Source organism: Dasypus novemcinctus, chromosome 26 (assembly GCF_030445035.2).
Source record: "Dasypus novemcinctus isolate mDasNov1 chromosome 26, mDasNov1.1.hap2, whole genome shotgun sequence".
NCBI classification, from domain to species: domain Eukaryota; kingdom Metazoa; phylum Chordata; class Mammalia; order Cingulata; family Dasypodidae; genus Dasypus; species Dasypus novemcinctus.
Genome location: NC_080698.1, coordinates 53,361,522 through 53,380,593, shown reverse-complemented (window position 1 = coordinate 53,380,593; position 19,072 = coordinate 53,361,522). Strand labels below are relative to the sequence as shown.

The 19,072-nt window shown below is 56.8% G+C and overlaps 1 protein-coding gene across 1 annotated transcript in view; it reads right to left on the bottom strand.

Annotated features, from left to right (window-relative positions):
* Positions 1-19,072, bottom strand: part of WNT7A (Wnt family member 7A) — a 64,952-nt gene that overhangs the window by 27,136 nt on the left and 18,744 nt on the right. Inside the window, exon 3 of the mRNA XM_058288243.2 lies at positions 12,670-12,941. Coding sequence (XP_058144226.1) covers positions 12,670-12,941 — 272 coding nt within the window. The remainder of the gene's footprint in view (positions 1-12,669; positions 12,942-19,072) is intronic.

The following is a 19,072-nucleotide window of genomic DNA, read 5'->3' as shown; positions in this document are numbered from 1 at the left end:
AGTGTAAAAGCCACAGTGGCCTCTTTGCCTCAGGGCCCTTGTACTTGTGGTTCCCTCTGTCTCAAATGCTCTTCCCCAGAGGCCTCACTTCCTCCTTTCCTTTAGGTCTCTGTTGAAAACTCTCCTTCCCAGAGAGGCCCCTCCTGACCGCCTAATATAAAATGCCCTCCTCCCATCATCTCTGCCCTCTTGCCCTGCTTTATTTTTTCATCAGAGCATTTATCTTAATCCCTGAAAATAGAGTCTGTCTATTTTTGATTATTTGTTTGTCATCTGCCTTCCCTCTGGAATGTCAGCTCCATAAAAGCCAGTACCAAGTCTAATCCCAGGATCTAATAGAGTAAATGACACATAAATAGGTGCTTAATAAATATTTGTTGAATGAATGAATACATGGATTTTCACCCTTTTCTTCCAGCTGGTCAGGTGATTTCACTGGGAGAATGTCCAACTTGCCAACAGTGAACTCAGCTTTTCACTCATTCACCCAATCCAACCAACCATCCTTCCAAATAACTATTCATCCAGTCAGCCACCCATCCTTCTACCCATTCATTCATCCATCCAATCAGCCTTCAGAATATCTATTGATCCAACCAACCATCCATCCATCCATCCATCCATCATCTAGCTATTTATCCATTTATCCACCTGACCATTCTTCTAAATATCTAACTATGCATTAATCCATCCAAACCATTCACCCATTCATTTAACCACCCATCCATACAATGATCCATGCAACCATCCTTCTGAACATCTATCTATCCATCCATCTACATATCCACCCATCCATCCATCCATCCACCCACCCATCCATCTATCCATTCTATGAACTATTTATCTACCACTCACCCATCCGCTCAATCATCCACCCATCCAAACCAATTCCCAAAAGGTTAGACCTCCTATTCTGGGATCCCACAGCCTCCTCTCCACTCCCCTCTATCAAATACAGTTCATGCTACCATGTTTACACGAGGCAATCGACCCTTCTCCCTCTGTCATTAGAAAGTAAGTCTTCAAACGCAGGAACTATTTTATCTCTGATTTCCAGGGCCTAAGGAAGAGCTGACACATAATAAGCATCAGTGAATGAATATACATATTTTTCCCTTTTCCTTTATTGACTTGCTCTGCCTCTCTCCTACCAGACGGTGAGCTCCCTGATGGCAGAGACCATGTCTTAGTCATCTGTAGTTCTCTAAACTCTTGCACACTTTGTGGCACAAGGAGGCATGCTATAAATAATTTAATGAATAAATGACTGAGTGAATGAATGAATGAATGCACAAGAGAGAAGTGTGGCAAGAGGAGACTCTGGAACCAGACTACCTGGATTCATATCCTAACTCTCTACTTATCAGCTGCATGACCTTGGGTGAGTCCCTGAGTCCCTCTGCGTCTTAGTGTCCTTGTTTGTAAAAAGGAGGTAATAGAGCATCTGCCTCACTAGCTTCTTATGAGAATTTGATGAGTACAGCGACTCATACATACTCATGAGAACAGCTATAGCTATAGCTATATCAAGTACTTAGAACAGTTCCTGCAGTGGGATAAGAATATATACACATTTTAAAATAAACTCTCCATTTACTGCTGGCCTGTTGGAAAAATACCGAAGGCTCAGACGCTGGAGTTCAAAAGAGGAGACGGCAGCTTCTATCTGACCCTGAGCTGTTCCCGCAGGAGGCCTCCTGTACCAAACTTTAACCGGCCGTATTGGGGTCATCTGGCAAACTACCAATTTCATGTCAGATGCGCCTCAGTACTACGTAGGAAAATGAAAAGTGGGCGGGCGAGAGGAAGTGCTGAGGCAGCGGGAACACGGCGGTCGGGAGAGGCCTCCTCGAGGAAGTGATATCTGAGCAAAGACGTGAGCAGGTGAGGGAGCCAGTGTCCGGCGGAAAGCATTCCAGGCCAAGGGACCAGCACGTTCAAAGGGCCTGTGGGAGGAGGGTACCTCGTGTGTTTGAGAAATAGCAAGGAGACCAGGGAAGGCAGAGCGGAGCGAGTGAAGAGGGAAGTGGAAGGAGATGAGGGTGCAGGTGTCTCGGGGCCCAGATCACGTAGGACCTTTTTGGTCATCGTGAAAAGTCTGGCTTCCCCTCTGAGATGGGAACCTTGTGAAGTTATGATTGGAAGTCGGGTGGGAGCAGGGATGAGGGAGGAGGCACTGTTCCAGGTAGGAGACGGTAACAGCTTGGACCACAGAGTCGGGGATACCGGTTGTTAGAAGTTTTTAGGGGGAACTGACCTATGTAGAGTGGGAAAGAAGGTGAAGAGTCAGATACAATGCCCAGGGGCCTCAACAATGGAAAGGACAGAGCTGCTGCTTCCTGAGCTGGAGTGGAGCTGAGAAATGACACGGTCAGGGCCCTCTCCAGAGGGGGGCACAGCTGGCCCCCCAGATGCTCAGAGAGAAGACCCTGCGTGCTATCACAGTGATCCGGTCCCCCCCCAATTTCAATGATCTCCTGGAAATCTCCTTTTTCCCTGTGACTGTGAGCTGTCTTTATTATTATCTGCATTTTAAAGGCCTGCTGGGGGGGGGGGATGATTTGAGGAAGCCCCTTTGTAAGGCAAGGGACAGAATCCCACCTCGATTTCTCCTCGTAGGACACGCAAGTGCTCAGGATTGGGGCAAGCAAAGGCTGCCGGCTCCTGAGAGCAGCAGCTCCAGATGCCCCGCTCCCCCTCCCCCCGTCTGCTCTCTCCCTCCAGACCCCCGCCGCCCCCTTCCACTCCCCCACCTCCCCCACCATCACTTGCCCACCCCATCCTGGCAGATTTGATAACACCCAGAAGTCCCAGTCCTGCTCCTGAGGACAAAGGCGGCGATTGTCCCCGGTGGGCGCCTTTTGACTTGGTCTCACTGTGGTGTAACTGAGCCCCTCTCCCCCTCCCAGACGCCACCTCGCTTGGGATCCTCTCGGGGCCTCGCCACGCTGCCCCCTCTCCGCTCAGGTGGGTTTCAGGTGAGCCCCCTGCTGCAGGGCCGGCAGCACCCTGGGCATTCCTTCCAAGGGAAATCAAATGGCCCGCACTTGAGACCCCCTTGGGCTGGCCGAGGGCCAGGCAGGTGAGAGGATTGGCTCCCGCCACTGCCGAGACCCGCCGGGTCCCTTCGTAATCATAGTAAACGTCCGCCGCCTGACGGAACTCTCCGCGGCGATGGACCTGTCTCGGATGGTCGCCACAAGCTGTGTGTGGCTCTCGAGCACTTGACACGTGGACTGGGGAGCTATTCACCTTAAGTTTTAATTGACTTAAATGTAAATCGCCACAGGAGCCTCACTGCTATCATATTGGACAGCGCGGCTACAATGAACTTTAAATTCTTGAAGACATCAAATGCTCACAGTACACCATGGCGCTGTTACGGCCTTTGTTTTACGGATGGGGCAACTGAGGCACAGAAAGGCAAAGTAACACACCCAAGGTCACACAGCCAGGAAGCAGCAGCACCACAGGCTCTCCCCAAACCCAACCCTGGCCTTGGCCTCCACCTGTGTAGACAGGAGGTGGAGGACAAGAACTTACAACCCCGCGGTCGTCAATTCTCCAATGGCCATTTCTGACGTGGGTTGCGCCATGCTACATCCCGGAAGGCACTGACTGTGTCCCAGGCTCAGGGCTGGGCTCCGGGAGACTCTGAGGTGCAACTCAGGACTGCCTGGAAAGACGAGGAGGCGCCGGCGGGAGGAGGGGGTGTGGCCCCCTCAGGCAGCCATTTGTCAGGCTGAGTAAGCCCAGAAACTTCTTTCAAGCCAGAAGGGCCCCGGGTCTGTGCGCCAGGTGGGGACCCCGCCTGGGCATGCCCCTGACTTGCACCTGCTCGGCCAGACTCCCCGAGCCCCGTGACAGCCGAGGCCACCTCACCCGCAGAGCGCTCCTCTCCACGGGGCCAAGCTCCCCTCCCAGCCCTGGAGGGTCCCCTCCTGGGCAAAAGGGGGTGGCCCAAGGACTGTCCCAGGGCCGCAGTGACCGGAAGGGGAGAGGAAACACCATGCCGGAACAGTCCACAATCCTGGAATGACCAGGGGCTGAGAACTTGCAGAGTCTGCAAATTCCCTAAATCGGGGGAATCCCAGAATCCAAAGACAGCATCTTAGGAACGTGGGACTGGGAGGCGAGTGGGTATAAAAGCATTGGAGTCCAAGAACCCCTGGGGCTGGAGACAGGTGCAGTGGTTAGGAACTGAGTCTTGAGACACTGCTTGGGTTCAGGTCACAGGGAAGTTCCTTGACGGCTGTGTGGCCTTGGGCAAGCTTCTTACCCTCTCTGTGCCTCCACTTTCCTGTTTGCAAAATGGGCAATGATAGAGAATGCTAACCTCACAGGGCTGTTGTGGGGACCAAATCAGTACATGCATTGTGAGTACTAATGTTTCTATATATTCTCCCAGCTAATGAGTATCTGTCCTCCACCTGGCCCACCCCCGACAGAGGCCTTATCCCAAGTTGCGGCCCCTGCCCGGTGGCAAGTGCTTTTCACCTGCCTCTTCTCCACACCCCTCGATTCTGTGGGTCCGAGTCCTGCCTGCTACTCCACCCTCGCCCATCCACCCCCAGCTGCCCTTCCAGGGCTGACGCTGCCCCCCTCCAGCTCCTACCAGGCCAGGGTCTCCAGCTGCCTCCACTGGCCCCGCCCCGGGCTGCCCAAGTCCAATTCGGGTGGGGGGGGGGGTGCACGCGTCTTCACAGCCCAGAGCAAAGCGGGAGGTCAGGGACCAGACCTCGCAGGGCTGGGGGCCCCAGACGGGAAGGGGACGCGCCTGCCCCGCCCCGCTCGCGCCCCCGTGCCCTCTCTTATCTCAGCCCCTCCCTTCCCGGGCACCGTCCAGGACCCGCTATCAGCGTGGCATCACTGACAGGAGCTGGCCGGGCCCTGCCCTGGCTGTGGTCATTTGAGAAAACTGGAAAAACTCCGGCCTCATGGCCGGGTCCCTTCTGACCATTCCAGCGGCCTCCACTCTGGTCCTGCCCTGGCTCTGCCCGTTGGGCCCACACCCCCCAGTCTGGCCGCCCCTGAGCACGGCCCCTCGACGGGACCCCCAGTTTGACCTCAGCGCCTCAACCAGGCCCAGCGCCACCCATGCTGGGCAGCCACCTGGAGCAGGCCGGACGTCTGTGCTCGGAGCCGGGGCCCCGGGAGTGGATCCTGACGCCTTACCCGTCCCTCGATTAAAGGGGAGAGCCTCCAGCTCTAACAGAACTGGACACTTCTCCTCTGCGCAGCGGGGGGGCCACTCTCCCCAACAGGGCAGTGGGGGCCGGGCGGGGCTGCCAGGTTTAGCACCTGCAGAGGCAAAAAATGAACTCTGACCTAAACCTTGCACCTCATACAAAAGTTCATTCAAAATGGACCAGGGACTGACATGAAATGTGAAACTATGCAGCATTTAGCAAAAGCGTAGAAGAAAATCTTCGGGCACTGGGGCTGGACAAAGTGCTTTGACAGCACCCAAAGGACAGCCCATTGAAGGAGAAATTTATCGACTGGGTCCTACCAAAATTATAAACTTTGGATGTTCAAGAGACCCTGTAAGGAACATGAGGAGACAAGCTACAAACTGGGAAAAAATATTTGTAGACCACGTGCCTGACAAAAGATTAGCATCTAGAACACATAAAGAGACCTCAAGAGTCAACAGCAAAAAAACCAACCATCCAATTGGAAAATGGACAAGAGATACAAACAGATGTTTCACTGAAGAAGATACACACGTGGCAAATAAGCTCAGGAAAAGAGTAGCCATTTGGGAAATGCAAATTAAAACCACAATGATGTATAACACACACCTAGCAGAATGGCTAAGGTTGAAAATCACAACAGCACAAATGCTGGTGAGGACACAGGAAGTGGATTGTTCACACACTGCTGGTAGAAATGCAAAGCAGTGCAGACGCTCTGGAAAACAGTTTGGGTTTCTTAGAAAACCAACGCAACTACCATTCAATCCAGCAATGAGATTCTTGGGCAATTATCCCAAGGAAACGAAAATGCAGGTTCACACAAACACCTGTCCACAGATGTTCACAGCAGATTTGCAGTAGCCCCCAAGTGGAAACAGCCAGGCTATCCTTCAATAGATGAAATTGTGGTACATCTACCCCACGGAAAACTACTCAGCGATCAAAAGGAACAAACTATTCATACACAGAGCAACTTGGATGAACCATGAGAGAATTACGCTGAGGAAAAAAAAGGTAATCCCAAAAGGTTATCTACTGCCTCCTTCTATTTATATAACATTCTAGAAATGACAAAAAGTTACAGAAATGGAGAACAGATCAGTGGTCGCACTAGGGTAGGGGAGGGACGGAAGCAGATGTGGCTCTAAAAGGACAGCTAAGGAATCCTTGTGGATTGAAATGTTGTGTCAAGTCAACATCCTCATTGTGACATTGTAGATGGTTTTACCCATTGGGGAAAAACTGGGCAAATGTATACAGGATCTCTGTATTATTTCTTACAAGGGCATGTGACTCTGCAATTATCTCAAAATATCAATTATCTCAAAATAAAGGTTTAATTAAAAAAATACAAGAAGCCCAGTTAAATTTGACTTTGAGATAAATAACAAATGCTTTTTTTAAAGTAGGTCCCATGCAATATTTGGTATTATTATTTATAGTAAAAAGTATTCATTTTTTTAATCTTAAATTCAAATTGAACTGGGGGTCCTGCATTTTATCTGACAGCCCCACTCCCATTTCATTCATTCTTTCCACGAATATCTCTTGAACTCTGGGGATACAGCAGTGAACAGACACCAGCTGTCCCCTCCCGGTGCTGACATTCCAGCAGGAGGTGACAGGCAGCCAGCACGTAAAGAGCCAGTCAATAAGTCATTTCATGTGTGGTGTGTTACATAGAAAATACAGCACAGTGGTGTGACTGAGAGAGATGGCCTGGGCATTGGGTAGGAAGGCCTCCCTGAGGTGATATCTGAAGCCTGAAAGAATAGGAGATAGTTATGCAAAGATTTGAGGGAAGAGAAATACGGCATGTGCAAAGGCCCTGAGGCAGGGACTAGCTTGGCAGAGTCCAGGAACAGTGTGGGCAAAGGCTGGTGAGCAGGGGAGGGGCGCTGCGGATGAGGTCAGCGGCTGGTGGTCCTGAGAACCCTTCATCCTCCCCCCATCCTACATGTCCACCACAGAGGATACTGAGACCCCGGGGGGATGTGATTTGCTCAAGGCCACCCCCGGGGCAAGTCCCCTGCGTCTCGGCTGTGGGTTTTTTCTATCTGGGCCCGTGAGAACCGACATCCATGTCTCTGGGGCAGGCACAGAGGGCTCCACGGCCGGGGAAGGCTCCTCCCAGCCTGGCCGGGTCAGCAGCCTTCAGGCTGGGTGGGGCCTGGCTCCGGGGGCCCTTCACGTGCCACTGCTGGCCACTTGATCTGGTCAAATATGCAAGTGGCCCTTAGAGAGGGAGAAAAGCATAGCTGAGCTAGCCTTATCTCGGCTCCACCCGAGCAGCCAGGGGCGGGGTCCCCACTGCCCCCTGCCTCACGGGCTTCCCTCTGGCCAGGGCGGGGGCGGGAATCCAGCTCCCAGGAGCACCCAGACCAGACGGGGCAGGGCAGGAAAGGACAAGACCCACATCCCTCTGCGAGCACGTGGCTGGGGCTGGGGGTGACTGCTCACTAGGGTAGAATTCCATCCTCCTGAGCTCACCTCCCTCGGAGCGAGCAGCACATTCCAGCGGGGGCCAGCCCCGTCCCAGCTGTGCCCCCGTCCCAGGGCCGCCTCCTTCCTGGGCTCCGTCACCCGCACTCCCAGGAAGGGGTTGCTGGGGGCCCCTCCCGCGCCCAAGGCTCTTCCCAGCTCCCCAGCACACCTTCCTCCGTGCACCGGGGAGGTCCTGACAACCGGTCAAGTGCAGGAGCGTCGTGAGAGCGAGTGGAGAGTGCCAGTTCTCGGCCAGGGTTCCAGAGCGAGGAGAGCGCAGAGGCCGGCTCCAGGCACCTGCTGGCTTCTCCGCGTGCTCTTGGGGAACAGCGACAAAGGCCCCCGGGCGCCAGCCCCTCTAGCCTCCCTTCCACCGCTCTGGCTGCGTCTCCACGTCCCACAGCCCCCCCGGCTGCATGGCTGATTTGCCCAGGGCTGGACTCCAGACTCGCCCGCCTCTCACTTTCCCCTTCTCGCTGGGCAATCCTACCCAATGCCCGGCCTGCTGGTACCACCTCCCGCCCGCTGCCAGGGTGGGGTGGGCGCCCCAGCCAAGACCTCGCCCCAGAATCCAGACAGGCACCACAGGCTCCCAACTCCTGACCCCACTGAGGGGTGGCACCCACCCACCCACCCCTGATGCAGCCCCTGGCGGGTCCTGTCCACTACGCTTTTTATTTTTATTTTTTTTTCCACTACGCTTTTTAAACAGCTGTCCCGCTTGCCCACCCGGAGGTCACGGCTTGGCTTCTGAATCTACCCCATCCCCTGGACCCTTCGCTCCTTTCTCCACTCTGTCCCAGAGAGGAGCAGACATCTCGCCACGTCAACTGCCCACCTGAGCCTCTGACAGGCACCTATGGCAGAGGCCCGAACCCTTGACCTGGCCGTCAAGGCCCCAGCTCACCCTGCTGCCCATCACCCAACACCCCCCACTCTCCCTGCTCCTACCCCCTCCCCACACATGGACTCCCCTGGGACCGCCCCCCCGCCCCATGCTTTTTAAGGACTTGATGCCTTTGTACATGCTGTTACTTTTCCTGAACTCCCCTCCTCCTTTCCCTTCATCTTGTCCACCCAGAGAACTCCTACTTATCCTTCAAAACCCTTCTCTCTCTTAGAGGTCTTCCGCCTTCTCTCTGGGTGAAAATCATTCTCTCCTCTGAACTTTTTTCTGCACCTTACGTATCACATTTCTTCCAGTATGATGCCCTGAATCATAATTTTTGCTCCTTTCATCTGAAGCTTTTAGTAGACCGAGCATATTAAGGGTAAACCCCATCTTCAATTCATCGCTCCCCACCGCCCCTGACAAGGTCACCCGAGAGGCTGAAAAGAAAGGATTCAAAGCCATGACGAGCCCATCATAGACTTCACCCTAACGATTCTGACCCCTCGGTCCCTCGCCACCAAAGAGCCCAGGATTCCAAACCCCACGTGCTAGGATTTGCACCTAATGTTCTACAATCCCAACCGGAACATTCGGTGATTTCAAATGCAAAAAAATGTAATGGCCCCGATAGTCTGGCAAGGAGAGGCTGTAATTCTAAAGTCACCTCCCCAAAAGATCCATCTGCACCCACCATTTTTGTCCTTCCAACCTGCCTGTCCTAGGATTTGGCTCTGCAGACTGCACAACCGTAGGAGATAATTAGGGGACGAGGAGCAAGTCAACCTGCAGCCCTCCCTCCTGGGCCCCCACGGCTCACACCCACCGGTGAGGATTCTGGCTCTGCCTGGGCTGGGACCCAAGCCGGAGACCCGCGAGGGCCAGATGCCACCGCGGCGTCTCCCTTCCCTCACCTGCCAGGTGAGTCAGTGGGGAGCCCCGCAGAAGGGGAGTGGTCTCCTGCCACTACCTCTGCCCTCGAGATGCGCACCCCTTCCCCAGGCCCCCTGCCTCCCTCTTTTCTCCTGCTCCAGCTGCCAACAAGCCCCAGAGCTGGTGGTCAAGTTGAGTCTTGTCTCCCCACAGCAGGAGCGGGGAGCGGGTGATAAGCACGACCTTCCCGAGGCGCTCACCCCGGGAGCGACTGCAGGCTGGCCCCTTTTCTCCTGCACAGGGGGCCCTCGGCAACCTGGCGGGGAGGGGGGTTCTGGGGGTGCCATGCCTTAGAATGAATGGCACACCATGGGCTCCTGGGGTTTGCCAGGTGAGCCCTCGCCTGGCCCTGGGGATCCAGAGCACACCAAGGGCCATAATCCCATTGGACAGGTGGGGAAACTGAGGCCCCAGGAGGGAGGAAACCCACAGCCATCCAGTGGCTGTCCTTGCTCCCGTCCACCTGGACACTGCCCGGGCCCTTGAGCGGCAGGGAGGGACAGGGTCCGGCTGCCCTCAGGGCTAAGCTGGGAGACCACCTTCCTGCGTGCTCTGGACAAGCTGCGGCCGCGGCCCTGTGTGTCGAAGGCCCTCTCTAGGCCTGTTTCCATGGAAACGGCACAAAGGGGCCTGGCTGGTGGCTGCCAAGGCCTTTCCCTTGTGCACATCTGGGGAGTCACGAATTCCAGCTCCTGGCTCAGGAAAAGGCCGTCCCTATTTGAAGGGATCTTTCAGGAAGCCACCTCCAAGGGTCCCCCCTTACCAGAGTGGGGCTGGGAGGGCAGGAAGAGCACCCCTTCAGCTGGGTGGGTGGCTGCTCGGAAAAACCAGATCAGAGCCCACTGCGCGCTGCCCGGTCAACGCGGCCCCGGCCCCGTTCCTGACCCCACCTGAGGCTTCCCCTCGGGAGCCTGCACCTAGGACGTCTGCCCCTCCCCTGCTCCAAAACCATCAGTGGCTCCCCAGTGACCACAGGTACTCCTCCATTCCCTCCAAGCATTTATAAAGCGCCTACTGTGCACCAGGCTCCAGGCTGCAGCTGTGAATGAGACATAAAGTCCCTGCCTGTAGAGCTTATCATCTAGGCAGGGGGAGCGGCCACAGAACAAGGCAACATCGGAGAAAAGTCTAGAAAGGAAATGAAAGAGTGGCTTCTCTGAGGAGGGGAGAGACATGTGGGCTGAAACTTGAACGATCAGGAGAAGGCAGCTGCACAAAGACCTAGGACAAAATGCAAGAGTGCTCAGCCCAGGCCGCCCTGCTCGGCCCCCGTCAAGGATGCACGGACGGGCCCATCCCTCCCCCCACCTCTGAGCCATTGTCCACTATCTCCCGGCACCCAGACCTGGACGGCCTTCGCCTGTCTTCTCCACCGAGCCTAGCGCCACCCACCTTTCGAGGCTCACCTGCTCCAGGAAGCCCACCGAGGTTGATCAGTGCCCAGGCTCAGCATCACCCACAGGTGCGTTGACACGGGTGGCGGAGCCGGTGGCTTTCTAAAACCCTGTCCCACCCGAGGTCAACTGAACCTTACCTATCCCGGCCAGGCATTCTTTCCTTTCCCACTCGCAGGGGCCCAACCAGCTAGCTACAGGTGGCGGAAACTGAAGCTGGGAGAGGGGAGCCACTAGTTTTCCTTCCCTCCTCTCCCCTGGAGCGATGAGTGGCTGAGAGCCCTGGAGAGCTGTGTAGGCCCCAGGCCAGACGCTGGAGGAGGCAGACTGGCCACAGCCTTGCAGTTGACCCCTGAACATCTGTCCCTGGAAATGAAAGGACAGGTAAGCAGGTCCAGCCTGTGGGACTCGCCCTGGCCCGGGATGACACTGACACACAGGACGTGGCTGGAGGCTGGACGGGGCAAAGGAGAAGGTGTAATGCCCACTCTTCTGCACAGCGGGGCATGCAGGCTACCAGCCCTGGACACCCACGCTTACAAGACAGACACACGCCTCGCCTGCTTCCACACCTAGGCCACGCCCGGCCCGCGCCGAGCAGCTGGCGGGTGCCGCTGCCCTACCTCCTGCCCTCGCCATCTCTACTCTGCCTTATGGGGAAGGAGGCCCAGCCATGCCCACCCCAAGGAACAGCCCTGGCAGAATCTTTTCTTTATTTCTTTTACTTTTTTTTTCTTTAAATGAATTACCAGTAGTTGCCAACATTTATTTAAAAAAAAAAAAAAAAGAGGCATAATAGAGGGTCTGTCCCCCCGTGGCCACAGTGGGCTGGCGCCCAGTCGGGGCCCTCTTGGACAGGGCCTGTGCTCCTCGGCTCCCTCGCTCTTGGTCCTGCCCAGGCCCCGTGGGCACCTGCCTTGGTGGCCCTGGAGGTGCCCGCGTCCTGTCACTGCAGCAGGCTCCCACCTGGCGTGGGCACCCAGGCCTCTCTCCCCGCCCAGCTGGGCTCCCTGGCGCTTTTCCAAAGAACCTTCCAGGCACCTCTGGAGCCCTCACCAGGACCCAGCCGAATCAGGCAGCACTCCCTCGGGCTGCCTGGTCAAGCTGCCTCTGCATGTGTATTTCCTGGGGTGGGGAACTCGCTTCTTAACCGGCAGCTCGATCCACTTCTCAGTTGCTGTGGCTGGTCCTCACCCTGGCAGGACCCTGTAAGCTGGGCCCACGGACCCATCTGCTCCCGCAGCCCTAGGTCAGCCAGCCACTCATGGGAGGGAGTCTCCAGCCCCCTACCTCTCCACTCGAAATATCGTGGAAGAACCCTCACTCTCTTCTAAGCCAAGCCCAGAATCCAGAAGGATCCGAGGAGGCAGTATTATAAAAAGGGAACATCACCTCCTTCATTTTGAGGTCCAGGTCTTGGTTAAGGTGACCCCAGGTGTATTGGCTGTTCTGGCAGCTGCTCCACATGGGAGATCGGAAGGTTACCCCAAGCTGAGTTTTCTATGGTTGATTTTTGCGGACCCAAGTGTATGAGGTCACGTCCGTCCCTCTTTCCAACTCATCGCATTATATCGATTCGGTTCTTCAACCTCTCCGGCCACTGCTGAGCGGCATGCTACACATAAATCCTGACCGGCCACAAACTGACCCCGCGGTAACCGTACATGGTCGAGGGCAGAGCCCCGGGCACCTCGCCAGACCCCCGACACCAGCCTGTGAAGACGCCGCGGCGCCGCGGCCGGGGCTGCCCGCTCCCCTCCGCGCTGCCTACCTTGCGGCCCGCCTCGTTATTGTGCAAGTTCATGAGCGTCCGCGCATTCTGCTTGATCTCCCGGGCATCCACAAAGACCTTGGCGAAGCCGATGCCGTAGCGGATGTCGGCGGAACAGCCACCCCACTTCCAGCCCTCGTCCCGCTGGTACTGGCCTTGCTTCTCCTTGTCGCAGCCGCAGTCGCTCAGGTTGCCCTGGGTACAGGCGGCTGTGATGGCGTGGGCCACGCCGGCGGCAATGATGGCGTAGGTGAAGGCGGCCTCCCGGCTCCCTGCGGGGAGGAGAGAAGAGCGGAGAGCCGGGGTCAGGCGCTGGGGCGCCCGGGGGGCGCGGGGCGGAGGCAGGGGGAGCCGAGCGCGCTGTGCTGGCCCCACGGAGACGGACCGAGCGCCCACTCCTTACGGCACCCTCTGGGGCCGACTCCAGTACCAGGACGGCCCCCATGAGGCACAAGGCCACCCGAGCCTTCTCACTGACTGCCGCCGGGGAGCCGACCGGCAGCAGAGGGGGAGGCGTGCGGCTGACCGTCAGGCTCTGGAGGGCCCGGCGAGGGGACCCCTCTAGCTCACCCATTCGCTCCCCACTCCCAACCCCATCGACTTGACCGTGGACCCTGGACATATGCACCGTGCTCACGACATCTGCAAACAAGCCTCGAGCAGCATTTCTTGAGCACTTATTGCACGCACAGACTCTGGCATCAGGAGGCCTGAGTTTCAATTCCCTAACGTCAGTCCCTGGCCCTGTGACTTTCCACCACCGACAACCCCTCCCTGTGCCTCAGTCTCCCCAGCTCTAGTGTCTGCTTTCCCTGGCAGTGAGGGGAGAATGATAAGAGTTGGTCTGTGGAAAGCTCCGTGGCCCCTGCCTGGACCGTGGCACCTGCTGGATGCACAGTGGCTCTTGCAGTCGCCATTTTGACGGCTGTAGACCACCTGCTATTTGCTTTTCTTTGTGGTTATTTTCATGGTTCCTGCCTTTATTTATATATATATATATATATAAGTAGAGGAGTTGTAAGCATGCAAAAAAATCGCACAGAAAATACTGAGTTCCTGCATACCACCCTGTGGTTAACACCTCGCATTAGAGTTCGCCTGTTATTTGAGCTGTTTGTCCCCGTCCTCACTCCGCGGTCCCTTCACCGTGAGCATCTCCAGAGGAGGCAGGCACCTGGCTGGCCCCCTTCACACCTGTGTCCCCAAGCCTCAGCCAGTCCTGAAGACGGGGACGGGGGAGGGGACCCCCCGTAAGCCGAGGCATGGGGGCAGGTACGGCAACAGGGAGGGCTCAAGTCAGGCCAGGGCAGCGCCTGGCCGCCAGGCAGGTAACACCACGAGCCTGCAAGACCGAAGGACTTCCCAGCACTCTAGAGACGGCCCCGCTGGGCGGCTGGGGGCTGCGTGGAAGCACCCCGCACTGGGGGAATGGGGTCCTAAGCTCAAAGGGCAGCTGGGGGGCAGGAGACAGAACCTTCACTGGGACCCACCCACTCAGGCCTGAGTGCAAATGTGGCCCAGCCACCCTGCCTCAGTTTCTCCACCTGCAGAACGAGTTTGAGAAGAGCATCGACCTGACGGGATGAAAACTAACCAACGCGATTTCCAGAAAGTACTTTCTGGGTGGAGGGGTGGGGGTGGCTGATGAGCACTTGGCCTGCCATCTCTCTCTGTGACGGGCTGAACGGCGCCTCCCTAAAAGATACGCTGAAGTCCTACTCCCCAGGAAGCTGCAATGTGCCCTCCTCTGGGAAGGGGGCGTGAGAGATGGAATGAGGCGCGTTAAAACGAGGTGCTCCTGGCTTCGGGTGGGCCCTTAAGCCAAGCTGACTGGGGTCCTTAGAGGAGAAGGGGAGGCAGAGGGGGGAAGCCACGTGGAGAGGGAGGCAGAGCCTGGGGTGAGGCTGCCCCCACCAGGGAGCCCCGGGGCCACCGGAGAGGCACCGGCCAGACCCTGCCCTGAGAGCTCCGAGCACCCCGCCCCGCAGACACCCGGACCTCAGCTCCCAGCCTCCAGAGCTGTGCGCAAGCACGTTCCCATCGTGTCCGGTCACCCTGTCTGTGGTCCTTTACCCTAAAGCAGCACTCTCCTCACTGGGTGGGGTGCAGTGCTGGGAAAGGCATCCCGGAGGCAAAGGCACCTGCACCCAGAGCAGGCAGCTGTGGTGGAGGCGACCAGGCGAGGCGGGGCTGGAGCAAGCCTGTCCAGTTGTTGGGACACAGGTGGCCTAAGCGGTAGGTGGGGAAGGTGGATGAGGCACGTCCAACTTGCTCTGAGCCCCGGCTGCAGGCAGCCCTCTTCCTGCCCACCCTCCACCCATCTCACATCCTCCCTTACCCACGCTGCTCAGACAAGCCACCTGCTTCCTCTGGACGTGGGGGTCCAGCCAGCTGCTAGACTGGATGGCTTCAGGGTGCCAGGGCCAGCTTCGCCCCGGCTCTTCCGTGCTTCTGGAGAGGTGGGAGAACGCTACCGTTACCGGGGGACCCTGCTGCCTGGGTTAGATGCCAGCTCCGCCACTCACGCACTGCACCTTGGCGGGCTGCTCCTCTCTGAGCCCCCCCCGGCTCCCGGTTTGCGCGATGGGGATAATGCCCATTTCCACCTCATGGGAGCTGCTGGGAAGCAGTGAGGGGATAGGGTACGCGTGAAGCACCGAGCAGAGCGCCTGGCTCAACTGGGGTCCCCACAGTCGGGGCACGGGGCGGGCACCACAGCTCCGCCTCTGGACTCCCTCCGGGGCTCCCGACCCTGCACTTGTACCACCTCCTTGGTGGCAGAAACTGTAGACGTGCTGCGCGTCTTTCGTGGGGCATGGAGCGGGCATCCGGGGGACATGAGCCCAGACGAGCGTCCCGTCTGGCAACGGGGCAGGCTGGACACCCAGCAACGCTCTTTTATTTTTCTTTAATGACACTGCGGCTCCATCCAGTGCCACCCTGAGGGAAGAGAGCTCCTCTTTCTCAGCAGCACCCACCAAAGCCCCTGGACTGATGGGGCTGACTGGGGTCCCATGTCCTTCCTGAGCCAATCACGGACATCGGGGAGGCTTAGGATTCGGATTGGTCAAATCTGAGTCATGTGACCATCCCAAGGGCCAGTGGGCCGGCCAATCCCAACCCCTCCGACGGACACTTGCCATGGGGGAGTTCCCTTTTGGGAATCAGTCAGCTGTGACCAGAAGAAGGGAGAGCAGAGGGGCAATTCCACCCCACAGGCGACGATTCCACCCAGTCACCTCCAAGGGGCATTTTATTCAGTTGCCCAGGTTCTCAGGTCTGGCTGCACGTTAGCCCTGTCCTGGGGCGGTTTTAAGGAATGCAGGTACTCGGGCCTGCTTCAAGAGATTCAGATTCAACAGGTCTGAGGCACGGCCCCAGGCATCCCCCCTTCCTCTCTCCCTTTCTTTCTTCCTGGTACTGGGGCCAGGGATTGAACCCTGGACCTCGTAAGTGGGAGGCTGGCGCCCAACCGCTGAGCCATGTCAGCTTCGCTGAGTTGGTTTTGTTGTTTGTTTTTGCTTGCTGTTTGTTTTTGTTTTGTTTTTTCAGGAGGCACCGGGAACCAAACATGTGGGAGGCGGTTGCGCGACTGCTTGAGCAGTTTTTTATTAGAGAAGTTGTAGATTTACAGAACAATCATGCATCAAATACAGAGGTCCCATATACCACCCTATTATGAATTGCATATTTGTTACAACTGAGAAAAGCACATTTTTATAACTGTGCTAGTAACTCTAGTCCATGGTTTAACTTAGGGTTCACCGTTTCTGGTGGGCAGTTCCTTAGATATCTTAAACACTTTCGTATTTTAGTACCATATAGACCGCCTAACCTTTCCCCATTTAACCACACTCCAATATGTAATCAGGTGCTGCTAATCACATTCGCCACGCTGTGCCGCCCTCACCGCATTCCTTCCTAAAACCTTCCCATCATCCCAAACAGAAGCTCTGCACCTTTGAAGACCTAACTCCCTATTCCAGTGCTGCTCTCCTACACCAGGATATGGCGTGTGAAACTGCCCAGTGCTTGGCTGGTTCGCAGGACGATGAGGGGGCCTGCGGGGGCTCGAGGCTGAGAACGGAACCGACAGTGGGTGGTGGGCCAGAAGGGCACGGGGCCGGCCTCGAGCTGCTGGGCCGTGCACACGAGGGGGCCTTCGAGTGAAGGGCACGAGGGGGCAAGAAGACAGGCCTGGAGTCCAGTGAGGCAGGACACGGGCAAGAGGCAGCACCTGCGGGGACACACACCCCTGGAAGGACAGACAGACCAGCGAGGCGAGGCAACAAGCAAGGGGGTCTCACTCGTCGGAACAGGAGGTGGGGAGTGGGGCTAAAACCAGGGCTCCCTGGAGGATGGAGAGTGGCATTTGCACAGGTTTTAGGGGCTCCCAAGCCACGGGGGAAGACTTGTCCCAGGTCTATGGTTCCAGGGACTCCTAGAGGAGCACTGGGCACACGCTTGCATGCCCAGATATCAAACACCAAGAACTAGAAGACGTGACACCAGGGGCTTCAACAGCCAGCCGGAGGTGACCCTCGAGAATGTCAGAGAAAGGAACAATCTGACTGAGAGCATAAAGAAAGCAAGGAGGAGGGCTGGGGAGAAATCCCTGTCCCACCACTCTCTAGCTGTGTGACCTTGGCTGAATCACCTGACCTCTCTGTGTTCCAGTTCTCCCCACTGTAAAACGGGGTTGGTAACTTCACCCGTTCTGTTAGGTTGGTTCAGAGGACAGAAACTGGCACAAGGACGTGGCCCCGAATACTAGAGGTATTAGTTTTCAGTGATGACCATCGTCACAGTTCCTACAAGAGGCCTGTGAGGGGAGGGTCTTTGTTCATTTTCATTTCCAGTTAAAGAAACTGAGGCCAAGAGAAAGGTCTGACTTGCCTAGACCAACCACCTGGTGGGCAGCTGAGCTGAGCTGCAGGCCTGGCCTCCGGTCACCCCCCACAGACCAAGGGCTGTCTGGAAGGCTCAGGACGCTACAGCAGGACAGGAGACAGACTGAGTCTACCTTAACAGGCAGAGAAGGGAGTCTCCAAACTGAGGAGGGGGCAAGCACCCTGGCCTGTCAGCTGACGCTGGCCCCGGGGGAGGCGCCAGGGGGACAGAGAAGGGGCTGCCGGCCCAGCTCTCCTTGCAGGCGCTTTGTGCATCCTGCTCTACTGCCCCGTGGGTGGCCACACCTGGGCTCCCGGAGCCCCCTGGACAGAGCCTGAGGATGGAGATGATGAGTTACAGCCACCCGAAGAGGACAAGGACGATGGCTTCTCTGCCCGTACACATTCCTGCGGCCGCGGAAGGGCAGCTGCCCCCACCCCGTGTTCCAGCTAGACCCCAAGCCCGCGGGGAGCCTCACCACGCGCGCCCGGCCTTCCCCCGCCCTCCAAGCTGGCCCTCACCTCAGCACCCACTGCCCTGGAGAAGCGAAGGCTGCAGCCAAGGGGCCGAGGACCAATGCGGGTCACAATCCTGGCCTCAGAGCTCCAGGGACCCGGGCACTGGCTGCTGAAGCCCTAACCTTTCGGGATGCCAGAGGGGCCCTTTGACCCTGCTGACACTGGCCTTGATCTCGGCCTTGCCCATCAGCGTTAGGCTGGGACTGGCCAGTCCCACTGCATCCCCCTGACCACCGAGGAAACCGCCCCGGGCCCTGGGCTGGCTGTGTGACCATCATGCTGGTTACACTCTGAGCCTCCACGGCCTCCTCTGTGACGTGGGGACGCTAACGCACTCGGGCAGCACGGGCGGTCGAGCACAGACCCGGCGTGCAGCAAGTGCTCGATAAAGATCATTATTATTAGTCACGCCCGAGTCGCATTTGCCTTTCAGTCTCATCATGTTCCAGGGTACCCAGAAGGACAACTGTGGACGCGCCCGCGTGAGGCTGATCTAAAGTCTGTCTGCCTGGCCAGGCTGTGAGTCCGTGAGGGAGAGGGGACCATGTCTGTCTTGTTCCCCACTGTCTCCAACCACACCCCCAAACACAGGTGAGGAATGAATGAATGAGACGGACTTGAGTTCCAATTCCAGCCCTGCCAGGAGCTGGATGACCTCAGGCAAGTTAATGAACCTCTCTGAGCCTCCACTTCCTCATCTGTGAAGAAGCACCTACCCTGTAGGAAAAAGTAATATCACCTGCACATGGCAGGTGCTTAATTAAATGGTAGTAAATATTATAATTATTATAATTGATGGAATTATAGGCACCAGTGGGAGGCATTGAAAGAAACTTCCCCTGCTTTCTTTTTCTCTGTAGCCCGTGTCGTTACCTGCCATTTTAGATATATTTCCTTACTGTCTGCTTCCCCATCCCTGTGCTTAACTCCCACTATCCCTCTTGAATATAATTTCCTTGAAGATAAAGTATTTGATCTTATCCTTTGCTGTGTCT